The sequence below is a fragment of the Pleurodeles waltl genome, chromosome 10, assembly GCF_031143425.1.
Source record: "Pleurodeles waltl isolate 20211129_DDA chromosome 10, aPleWal1.hap1.20221129, whole genome shotgun sequence".
Taxonomy (NCBI): domain Eukaryota; kingdom Metazoa; phylum Chordata; class Amphibia; order Caudata; family Salamandridae; genus Pleurodeles; species Pleurodeles waltl.
Window position 1 is genome coordinate 942,703,980 of NC_090449.1, and position 13,046 is coordinate 942,717,025.

At 40.7% G+C, this 13,046-nt stretch overlaps 1 protein-coding gene across 1 annotated transcript in view; it reads left to right on the forward strand.

Moving 5' to 3' along the window:
- The first annotated feature begins 1,672 nt into the window (after window positions 1–1,672).
- Window positions 1,673–13,046, forward strand: part of SLC25A13 (solute carrier family 25 member 13) — a 587,939-nt gene continuing 576,565 nt past the window's right edge. Inside the window, exon 1 of the mRNA XM_069211738.1 lies at window positions 1,673–1,794. Within this exon, the coding sequence (XP_069067839.1) occupies window positions 1,783–1,794 (12 nt within the window). The 5' untranslated portion in view covers window positions 1,673–1,782. The remainder of the gene's footprint in view (window positions 1,795–13,046) is intronic.

Sequence of the window (13,046 nt, forward strand, 5' to 3'; positions counted from 1 at the left end):
AGGGGAAAAAAAAAATGAAGGAAATTCAGGTATTACGATGTATGCGTCCAAGTATTTAAAACACTGTGGTGTCTCTTATAGTCAATTAAATCTTCCCACCAACAATCCAAGACGGCCACCACACAACGCGTCACGTTGATTTCCAAGGAAATTTGGGTTTGTTTCCGCAATGTACGATACACCAGCGTCTGTTTCTAAAACTGGTGGAAGTATCTAACACAGCACACGATGATCCTTGGCAGTGCTCAAGATCCAATGGCACGCGTGCATGAAGTCGTCAGAAACGGAGCCTGCATGAGGGTCCTTACAACGGTAAGACCCTTCTTTTTAATAAAGCAAGGGATTTACTTGAAGAATCCTTAAAGATTTCCCTTCCTCCTAAGAGTTCCTCTCCTCAGCGTTCAGCTGACTTGCCACATCAACAATCCTCACAGAAGTAGCACGGCTGCAATAACTGCAGTGACTGTCACAATTTCTTAAAGATCCTCAGCAAACATAGATTCTTGGCTCCAGGCGCTAGTTGCCAAATTGCTGTGAATGAATCCAACAACAATTTATGTTTTAATGTCTTTATTGTCTGGAGCCAGAGGACAGCGTGTCCACCCCAACCGCTTCCACGTTGTTCTGCCTCAGTGTTCCACAACGCACATAGCAAGGATGGAACATACATTTAATTATAAACACAACACTTTCACCTTAAAACATAACTGAATGGTAAGAGATGTGGCCTAATAACTTGAGCTGCCAACTTTGAAACTAGGTTCACGTCTCAACTTCAGTTGGGCAAATCACTTATTCCCTCCATACCCTAAAAAAGGGAACTGTAATTGCCTGCTTCTGTAAAATGCCATGTTTCTGTCATATAAAACTGCAAAAAAAAAAAACTTTAAAAGGAGCCATAAATGCCAACAGACCCAATTCAGTCAGGATTTTCCCAATTTTTGAAGCCAATAATGGCTTTGTTTCAGCTATATCCCATCTGAAATTGCCTCTGCTTTAATAGAGGTCAATGGGAAAAATACGTTCCCCCTATTGTTTCATGTTTCCCGTTGCAAAATGTTGGCATGTATGAGGGTCTGTAAACTAGACTATTGCAAATTGCCCTCAACCAAACTTCGGGGTCTACTATTAAAAATATCTGCTTGCCACCCCAACACCTGCTATACTCCAGCTGCTTTACATTTGCACCCTTTACCACCTAATAGGTCTCTGAAAAGGTCGACCAATGAATAAAGGAGCAACAACCTCTGGGAAGTTATTTTATTATTACCTTTCAGGGCCTGCCAGAAATAACGTTAAAAAACACTGCATTTGACTGAGGATGGAGTATTTCCAGCAAAGTTAAACATTGACCTTGGCATGTTGAGATACACGCTTGTCCCTTCTGAGCAGACATGATACGCTGCAATGAATTGATCCAGCAATGTTGTACCCCCTGTAAAGTGACATCTGAGGTTACAGAGCTGGCATAAAACAGCGAGTTCCCCTGCTACCTGCGCAACCTTCGCTCCCGTGAAAGGTTGTTCCGGGAGATCTTTGATTCTCGTGTGTTTTTACACGGCGAACCACCGGTCTACAAAAACAGAACGCTCCACTCGCCTGCCCTCAGAAACCCAGCTGAAGGACGCTATGTGATCACGTGATCAGGCAAAAGAGCAGCGGGAGGGGGGAACTAGACACTGCTTCAGCCAATCAGCAGCTCGCGTCTTTCTCAGATGTACGTAGCGCGAAAGCGGCGGCACGCAGCGTCCTGGGGAACGTTCGGATGTGAAGTGGGGAAGCATGGCTGCCAAGGTAAGTCTAGCAATACTACTGACATAAGGGTCAGAAAGCAGCAGGCGCTTCCCGTTGTGCTGCAGGTGCTCACGGTAGACATGCAGCACTGGCACACATACTTCAACTCAAATGGGTATTCTTCAAACCTCATAACAATCCACAGTTTAAAAAATGACATTTATGACCATGGACGGAGGAATATACCCCTGTTATTAGAAGGAAACTATTTGTTAGTAACAAATCTTTTGGGTAGCGCAATATGTGATACGAGGCTCCCCCTAAGGACATTTCTAGGCTCTGAATTTTGTTTTTCCCATTAACGTTCTGCATAGCAGTTTAATATTTACATTAATCTCTCAACTTCCCTTGATCAGAAACATTAGCTGTCCTAGCTTTACTGTTAGTGGACACCACAGTGCCCTTAGATCACTCCACAGAAGTACCTGGTGGAGAGAAACAAACCCTGCTTCAAAGTGGATTGCAGTGTCCAGAAAAAGACCATCAAAAATAAATATAGGTCATTGTGTACTCTGAAAGACTCACCGCTACAGTTGTTTATTTGATACGTTTCTTTATGCATTTACACAGTGAACGTCGTTTTGCAACTGTTTTTTTTAGGAAGATTGAGCTGGTTAGCGTTTTCTGTCTCTTAAAATTGTAAGATAATCATGAGGGGCAAAAGAAAAAGCCCGCGTCTTGGCCATATCAGACTAGTATGCAAATGCCAAGAAACACTGCAGTCTCGATTTCGGGTGCACGGGCGGCTGGCTCGCGTTTAGCAATTAAACCCGTGGTGTACTTGCATACCTCTTCATTTATGCTTGCTGGGTTGTCGTTTTGGGTTATTTGCCTGATCGTTTGTACTGACTCCTGAAAGGCTAATTAGGTGTGGATGGTAATTGTGACATACTACATAAAGGGTTACAGTCTCTGATGTAACTCAGGCTAAACAGCAGTTTGTTTCACAGCTGTCAGGATCCAGTGATTGTTCGATTTGTCAAGTAACAGATTTTCATGTAACACCTATTTGCTGCTGTTAAATGTAGGAGTGGCAAAGATTTCATCTTCTGTTTATGAGTAGTGATGTGTCTCCATGGAAAGAATCGTAATCTGCTGGCTTTTCCACTTGTTTTACTTGTTTGCTTGGTACGGCGTACTTCATGCATTTGGCAGAATAATTTAATGTAAACCACACAGTTGCGTCTTGTTTTTTGCTTTTTCTTTTGCGCCCCAAAGATTGAAAGCGTTGAGGTGATGCAGATCTATCGACATGTAACACATATTCACGAGAGGCCACTTGCTGACAATTCGTCTGTCTTATGTGTACTTCAACCATTCGGTAGCAAAGCCTGATAGGGGAGGCAAGCTCCTTATCCTACCCGCAGCAAGCTCTGATGAAGTAAATGCTTTTGAATGGCATTATGGCAGAGAGGCGGTACAAATAGAGCAGTAGAGTAGTGTTCTTTTTAAGATACATTTTCTTATTGAAGAAAGTTTCTGAACACCTGCGACCCTCACCATCAAAATACTTGGTTATTTACCTGAAAATAATAGTATGCTTGAACCTGTAAGTACCTGGAGGCTGCCACCATGTAGTGACCGTCTTGAACCTTCATCCTTTTAGGGTTTAATTTAGCGATATATAGAGAAACGGAAGTAGGATGGACACGAGAATTGGTGGTAAGAATGCTCACTATAACTCGTGCTACTGGACGTCCACACAACCTAAAATTCTGTTGGTCCAAATTCTTCTTCACTTAATGTTAACAGTTGCAGAAATAAAGAGCTTCGTCCAGCACGCGTTCCTTCTGTAAGATGGTTTCAGGCAAATCAAAAGAGGAGGTTGTACCTCTGACATCACTCCATCTCCTGTGTGGTGCCGTCTCCCGTGAGTATTCTCCTCAGAATCAAGGCAAGACCTTCACGAGACACAGGTTTGTGTAGCTCCATAAGCCACAGTTACCAGCAGACCTATGGTGTCAACTATTGTACTAATGTAGCCGATGATGAATGGACCCTGTAGGTTATTAGGTTCCAGTGTGCCCTTCCAGTTCTCTCCCTGTGATGGGTTGGTTAGTGAGCAATATATGCTTTTTACTGGCTAAAATTTGTTTTCTTAAAGGATATATTGGTATATTTTTTGCAGGCATTTGCTTTCTGGTTTATTGCAACAATCTGAACCACACCTTTTCTTTCCTCCTGACTTTCTACCATTAAATTGACAGATTGTTGGTGTGCAATAAAATATCAATGACCGTGCTTAAAAAGTATTAAATGTATGAACATGCCCATCACTAGTGGAATAACAGCTGTAGCTCATAAGATTTGTACGTTATTGCTGAATCTCTAGAACTTTTTTTGTAAAGCTAGAGAAACAAAGACGAGATTTTACTCTGTGCATCATAAGAATATTTATAACACACTGAAAATTAACAATTCTTTTTAAAACATGGACTTCTCACTTAGCCCCATGTTATTTAACATCTATTGGGCTCGCTTGGCTAAACTTATTGAATCCTTTAAGATGGTTACTGTTTCTTATGCTGATGACTCCCAGATACTCTTGACGTTCAAACTCAAGTCAACTGACATAGGCTCCACCGTTCAGGCATGCCTAGCAAATACTCTAATCTGACTGCAGGATAGCCATTCACACTGCAATGCTGATAAAACTGAGAAGCTTCTCTTCCGGCCTTCAAAGGAACTGTTGATGTATAATGATTGGGCGTAGACGTTTCCCCCTCCTCATGTCTCAGTAGCCAGGAATATGTGAGTCAGGATTGACAACAAGCTTGATTTTCATCCCACGTCCCCTCTGTAGCTTCGTTGTGCTTTGGTGTATTGTGGTAAATCAGAAAATGTAGACAGTTGTCCATGCATTAATTACTGCCAGGCTGGACTATGGGAATAAACTTTGTCTGGGAATCCTAGACAAATGGTTCAAAAGATTGCAAACTGTACAAAATGCGACAGCTCGCCTGATTCTGGGCTTTCTCAGGTGGGACTCGGTTACTAGACACTTTTACAATATACTTTTACTTCCTATTAAAAAAATGATAATTTTTAAACCTTTGGGTTTTGTGCATCGGGCCTTCTCTTAACGAGACCCTCAGTATCTGATTAATAGGATTCATCATTACCATCCGTCTTGCCTGCTTAGGTCCTCGTCTGCACTCAAATTTCGAGTGTCACACTTCAGCTCACTAGATGTGGTGGATGTTCCTTTTCATTTTTTTTATTTTGGCTTGCAGAGTTTGGAACCTAGTGCCTCTTAACTTGAAGAGCATCTCCCAAGAAATCCCTTTCAGGAAAGCCCTAAACAGGTATCTGTTTGCTCTGACATAAGGTGATTTTAGCAGGTGTGACCTCGGTCATATTTAGTACTGGGACACTGTTGCAGTAGCCGAGAGTTTTATAAGCTCATTCATTCATTATTAGTATAGGTGCGAGACCACATTGTTCATACAGTTACAAAAATAACATCTTTACTCCTAAGTGCCTTTATTTGTAAAGACCGAGTTCTAAACAAAGGGGTCTAAAGGCGCTGCACTATTTAACCTGACTAAGGCCTGCAAAGGCCTAACAGCAGATACTTTGCGTTCTAGCCAAACAGAAAAGACTTTGGATTCTTTCATATTCCATAAGGAATCAGTCTCCTAATGGCAGGGTCCTTATAATCAAATTTGTGCTTCTCTTCATAAGGCAGTTTTTGGGCATGGGTGTAGGCATGTCATTTTTTCTTTCCTAAATTTTATTTTTACGGTATATATTTGCAATAAAAGAAAAAATATATGTAACAATCCCACGAGCTTGCCAAGGCCAGACCTGTTTGATTTACCATTGCTTATTTAGATCAGTGCAAGAGATTTGCATCTGTACAAATCTCGAGTTTTTAGCTTTTACATTGAATGCCGTAAAAAGCCATATTAATCTGAAGGACAATGTGATCTTTGTGATTCCTCTGGTTAGAGCTTGACATTATGTTTTTTCAGATTTCATTTGCATGTTATCAGTTATTTGATAACTCCTAATTCTGCTGTCTCAATTACTATTGCACAGCCAATACAAAGCTGTAAAATAATTTCCATGCATCACAAACTACTATGCAAACTCACTGACAACTTTTTTTCAGATTCTGCCAGCTAACTTTCTTGGTTCACAATCGTTAAATGATAAGGGACTTTATGGTCTATTTATCGTGCTGCCGTCCACCAAGACAAGACTGCAGCACTCTATGTGCATGCTAACAGAAATGGAACAAATAAGATTTGAAAGTGACCTATGTCACAACTTAAAGTGGTATGCGACAAAATAGGCATGTTTAGTTGTTTCGACAAAACAAAGTGTCTTTAAAATGAACTACTTTACGAACTGGCTTTGTAAACAATAAAAATTGAGTTTTTCAGATATGTATTTTCATTGCAGATAAGCATACTTAGCAGACTTACTTTTATGTTCTTCCACATGATAAGGCCGTCTTAAAGGCACTTTACCGTTCAGTTCTATTACTGACACACTCCACTATTTCTCAATGTGTTCTTGGGACTGAATTGCAAAAGAGAGGGTACAAATCTAATCTGAGGAGAGCTGTTGGTAGATTGCCTTTGTGCATAGAGGGGTAGGCTTACTTCCAATTTTGCCTTCTTTACAATGTTGGTGCACTTGTCATCTGAGGTCATGCTTTTTGGTGGTGTGCTATCTGCCAGTAATAGACAGTTCTTTGGCTCGGTGTATTAGAAGGTTTTCTTTGCAGCATTGTCGGGGAATGGTAGAAGTCGTAGATGATATGAGATTGCAGTGAGGCTCAATCGTGTTAGGATCGAGCAAACACAAATTTCTGTTTTCCCTCAGTGGGCCTGTTGGCGGGTAAAGGACGTTTTTTAGCATTACAGTTGTTGCGGTAGGGATACTGCCACTGTCTGTCAGAACACCAGTGCTTACATTTCCACTTCTGGAAGGTATGACTTGGGCTGTGGAGCCGAAAGCGGACACCATGCATTTTGTGTTTTCATAATGAGTTGTTTATGAATGACAACTTGCTGCTAATATGAGGACTGAGGGACATGATGCAACTACAGTGCAGTAGAGGTTGTAAGCTGAGGTCTGAATCATCTCAAGCTTTCATCTGTGATCTGTATTTTAATTGTGATAGTGGTAGGTGTTTGGAGATGACTGCAAATTCAGTTTTAGTTGTATTGACTTTCAGATCGGTGCTGACCCTCCAGTCTCAGATACATGCAGGGCATGTAACTGTTGTTGACTCATGACCTTTGCATGCATGCCATGGCGTAATAGGCGTACTGATGCACTCCAGCTCATTACAGAGAGCTGAGGTGATAAGGAAACATTGGAGCCTTGTGTGAATCTTCTTGGACTGGTAGCTGTTGTCTTTTGAAGGTCCATTTGGGCTTAATTATTTGCTAAGCACACATCCACCTGAAATGCCTTCTGGGGTGTGGGACTAGTATTCCGTTGCCTAGCCATTTATCAATGTTGTTGTTTGTCAGTAAATATTACTTGTCACAGTTAAATTTCAGCAATGTTTAAGGTTACTGAGAGGAAAACAGGTATGTCTTCAGATGTCCTCTCAAGGTTCACCATTTGTCAAAGAAAATTGCATTAAGGACCCAGGGCTGAGGTCCTTGGCAGGCAATGATCTGGCACCAGTTCACATATTTTGATCCATGGCACTGTCAGCAGAAAGAGGTGGAGGGCCAGATGTAACACAGTGGGACGTAATGATTAGTTTGCAGTGGATGTACAGGGCAGCATTCCTAGAAAGCTTGGTGAGGCATACCAAGATTATCAAAATATCTCCTTTTCAGTGGGAACTAATTAAGCGATAGTATTGTAAGTTCTCTGCATTGACACCCCATGGGAAAACAGGATGAGTTGTTCGTAGCTTTTGGAGGTGGTCCTGCAGGTTGTTAGGAAGGCCCAGTTAGATTTAATTGGACAAAAGGTTGTAGGTAGAATTAAGCCTATCGTTGCCACTACTCATGTGAGGGAAAGTCAAGTAGTGATTGCAAAACGTAATTTCTGTTGAGATCTTGGGCTCATGGATACAACTTTATTAAGTACTAGCCCAGATTTCCTACTTGTTTAACATGATTGAAGCATGGGCCTTGTCAGAATTGGTGTGAGGTTTATCAGTACCTTGGGGGAAAATGCATTTTTGTCAGTGGTGTTCTCCACCCGCATCCCCTTCACCACCCAACTAAAGGGGTATATGTGAAGCATCAAGCTGCAGTATGCTACTCTACTATTTTCTCTTACCTTGTACATGTTGGCCATGGGCCTGACTGAAGTGGCCGTGGGTCTTAAGTCCAAAGATGGGTTTGACAGCTCTGTACTATTACCTGTGCATTTGAGGGGATACGTTTTTTTTTTCTTTTTTTTAAAACAATTTTGTTAATTCAAAGAATAATCACTAACAATAAACAAAAAAAAAACACCACAATCCAGTTGACTAAATCCCCTCTGCTCAACAACACTCTGATTGTAGACTTGGATTGATCATCGAAACCGATATCGTGCCTTTAGTCTCTGTGAGCACATACATGGGACTAGGTAGTCTCTGTCCTTTTCTTGGTTAATAGTATTCCTAGATATGATGACTCTTAGTTCTTTGTTATTTTGAAGGACTTCCCTCCTGAGTCCCTATTTTTTCATATTTCTTAGGGCAGCATCTGCATTCGTGCACCTTCTTTTCAGCTAACATACCCTAGTTCATGTGAGATTGTCAATATGTCTGGTCAGAATCTCTGGCTTACCCCAGCATCTGGCTAAGCCCCATTATGCAGTAACGAGAACAAAGTTATAATACATTCTGTTGTATTTTTGTAGTGTAACATACCTCCCTAGCACGGTCAGCTACTAACTGGCCCCTAGTGTTTCTTTCAAACGTTTATACATTTTATCTCAGTACATCGTCACTTAGGGGGCAGAGCTTCAAGCTATACAGAAATACTTGCATCTGATTACATCTAGTCAGAGACCGAACAGGCTCAGTTTTCCCTATTTTCTGCAGCCTAACATGGATATAATAACCCAATGCAGCAGACTTACTTGTACCAATCAAACACCTGTGCAGATATCAGCTGTGTGTGGGTATTGCAGTGCTCATTTCAGTCTCCCAAGTCTGTTACCCATTTGGCCCTCAATTTTTCTGCTTCTCGCAAGTTGTTATTATTAATGAGCATTGAATGCTTTTTGGACCAGTTTTTTTGGAGAAAACTGGTGACTGTCTAGTGTTAGGGCTTTCTGTCAAGTAAGAACTTGCAAGTTGGTTCAGAGTCTTTTGAATTTAAATGAGTCTGTGGGTTCAGAGCTGACCTCCACTACCACCTGTGCAAACAGCTTCAATTCGTCAGGCCCCCATTACCTCCTAATGAGCTTTCTATCACACCCTATCTGCATAAGCTTTGCAGCTGTTTCAGTTTTCCTAGTCCCTTGTTCCTAGGGGTTTGTATCTGGTCAATTTGTTTTCCCACGCTAGTTCTTCTACAACTTGATCACAGTGGCAGCGTATTGTGACAAGCAATCATGACCCATACTGAGATATAGTACCACCTGGTACCTGTTAAGTCTGGCATCCTTGGCATGGTTTTCTCTGACTTTTCTGCCTTCTGACCACCTGGTTTGCTGACTTTCTTTTTTTGCTGGCTTTAGGATTCTGGGCACTTTACCACTGCTGACCAGTGATAAAGTGCATGTGCTCTTTCCCTAAAACATGGTAACATTGGTTTATCCACAATTGGCATATTTAATTTACTTATAAGTAAGGCTCCCAGTTTTATGTTTTATTGATTTTTACAGATAAATACAGAAAGAAAACACAGTTTTCTGTCTGTATTTATTTTTAAATGTGGAACAATATGGAAGATTGTGCTTCTTGTTGGTGACTCTCCATGCTATCTTTCGTGATTTCCAAGATACCAGCTGAGCAGATAGACACCGTGGGAAGTAAAAAACAGCTGAGATTTCCCTTAATACATGCAACTGTTAACATATATTTGCATTATAATGCTACTGTACCTGTGGGTGTAGTGTTTAGCTATATTTGGCTGCTTAATTTGCTAAAATGCGGCAGGCAGCAAAGTATGAGTCCCTGTTTATCAGTTAAATAAATGTGGAAATATACCATTTTATGACTCCATTTATTCTCAAAACACACAATAAATATGTATCAATAGCAATAAGATTGCAAAAAAATAAATATGGATAAATACAGACAGAAATGTTAAAAAAAATATATATAAAACCGGGAGACCTTCTTATAAGTCCCTAGTAAGGTGCACTACATGTTCTGTAAATTAAATGCTACTGTTAGGCCTGCAGCACTGATTGTGCTAACCACTTTAGTAGCCTTTCAAACATGGCTTAGGCATGCTGAGCCTGAGTGTGAAGTTTTAAACTGCTATGTTGACTTGGAAAGTTAAACCTTTTGCCAGGCCCTACACCTCCTTTTTAATACATTGTGACCCCTAGACAGCCTTAAGGGCAGAGTGCAGGGCATTTAAAAGGTCGGACATGTACTTTTGAGTTTAACATGTTTTAGAAGTGAAAAACTTTCACTACTGCAAGGCCTATCTGTTCAATAGGTTAACATTAGGGTTAGCTTGAAGCATCCTTTAAGTGTAAATTCCAATTGGGAAAAGGTGGAAATTTGGAGTTTGGTGTCTTTGGATTCACAATTTAAAATGACAACTTATTGAGAAGTCGGATTTTAAATTGTATGTCTGAAAATACCACTGTTAGAACGTTGACATTTTCCTATATTAACTGTTCTCTTACATCTACCTACGAAGTCTGTATACATTTCTTTTAATTGCGTTCAGTAGATGTACTCAATCTGATCTAAACTCTCCTCCTATTCAATAGCCAAAACTTCAAAGACCACAAAATCAACATATACAGATATATCACGTAGGTAGAGATCTGAATTTCCACCTTGTTAAGATTAATTGGAGCACATTTCTTGGATGCCAAAATGCACCTGAAGTGTAGTTCCACATACACTGAATTGCAGAGGTGAAAAATGACCCGTCTAGTGCTATTTTTAATTTCTATTTCTCCGAATAAGGACACAATTGGATAAATGTATGTATGGTGCTTATATCTAGCCTACACAATTGGGACTAAAAAGGTTTCCTAAGAACTACCAGAAGACCCTGCTGAATACATTTTAGGCATTCAGTAGGGTTCTCTCTACTCTTTTTCTTATTACCATAGCTACGTCAAAGATTATGGTGGCCATACTTGTGTGGATCCTTTTATCCTGCCAGGGAAATATCCCAGGCCCTAGGGAGACAGTCTTAGAAATTATCTTATTAGTACCCCTAGCTTTAAACTTTGAATGCAATTTAGCAATTTAGCATCAGCGTTTTTCAAAGATATGGGTCTTAAAAATCCACAGTCTTTAGGATGTTGAATTTTATTAATAATCACTATAATAACTGGAATGTCGAACCCCTTATCAAAATTCAGGACTACTTCGATAAAAGAGACTGCTCATTCAGGAATACTGAATGAGGTATGGGTGTGTTGAATGCTTTAACTGCTTTCTTGGTTGGCAGACCCTTGAACCACATTGCATCTCTTCCAATGTGAGCTGCCCGTTGGAAAATTATTCTTTTTGTGTGATCAGCCGTATATTTAGCAGACTGGTATTGCTGATTTTTGAACTCTGCTGCCCATGCCTGGGTGAATTTTCTCTGACTCATAAAACTTGATAAAATTAATTGGCTAATCACCAATTGGCATGTTAAACTTTCATGTAAGTTAGTGTATGGTGCAGAAAAAAATACACTGAGTGCATGGGAAGTGAATGTCACCTGTTGACTGCAGCACACTGGTGCCACCCAGTAGGCTCTCAAGGAAGCATGGCCTTGGGCCTACATGTGTAGCCTGACTAATACAACTTTACACTTGCAGACGGGCCTCTTTTTGAGTGGCAGGAAACCTACTTACAAATATTGTTAGTCAAAGTAAAAAAATATCTTTATTCGCTGCATTTTGGAAGCATAAAAGCATGAACATGTAAACCGTACGAAACATACAGAATACATTTAATTATTCATCTATAGGAATACATGAAATCGCAGAATTGCACTCTCAATTTTCTTAATTTTATCACTGACCAGATAAGACGCAACGAGCACGATGTCCAAGGGCTATGTAGTTGTTGTAAAAATAATAAGGCCAGTCAGCATTGGGGAAAAAAAAAACTTCACGAATTGGCAATAACAGCTTTCTTCTGGGTATTTGGTACAGCAAGCAGAAAAGGTTGACTGAACAGAGCGACCATCACAGTAACATGTGGTCAGGTCCTGTAAGGTGCAGCATTTAGTAGGGAACCCAGTGAGCAAGGATAAGATTAAATTGGAACCTTGTAAAAACAAAACACTGCTGCCTATTTAGGGCAAGGTAGGGTGGTTTAGTATTTCAAAGTAGAACATGTAAAAAGTTAAGGTTGCTATGTTCATGTGACTGACACCCAAAATCTATTTTCACTGCATAGGTGCTTTGACATCTCTGCAAGACAAGCTGAAGTACTGTTTCAGTGCTAATTTTGTAAAGTTGAGTTTAGAGTACGACACACAGATCATTCAAGCACTTTTTAAAAACATTGTATTAAAATACAATTCAATTGTGAAGTTGAAGTTTTGATAAATATACAGGAAAAAGTGACCTTTAGAAGGTCATTCTTTCCCTACCTAAGGCTCCGGCAGTCTAGTTAGCATTTGCCTGCTGGCAGCTGACCTGTCGGTGTGGCTTTTTGTGGGGTGTGAAATACTTCTCTCATAGCAAAAACAACGGCTTCGACCTGACAGGATATTTTGGCTGAGGTTTGCGACACAGCTTAAACCAAGAAGAACAGCAAAGGAGGGTCCAGTATCTTCACTAACTTAAGGGGGATATCTGTACTTAATAGTTTAATGATAAGGGGAGCCTGGAGAAGAGAGATCCTTTGATCTCAGAATACACTTTAGCCCTCCTCACTTCAGTGTCACTGGGGGAGGGAGCTGGGCCCAGAACCACTAGCAGACATTGAGTATGAAGGGCTGCTTGTTACCCTAGGCACACCTAGGAGGGGTGTGCCTAGGATAACAAGTAGCCCTCCACAATCTCCCTCCCGAGGCACAAGGTTTCTGCCATGTTGGACTTTGCTGAAGATGGTGCACTGAGGGTTGATTTGCAGAAAGACAAACAAGATGTGCTGCAAAAGCGGGAGGTGTGCCCATGAGAAATGTTTGCCCATGTGTCAG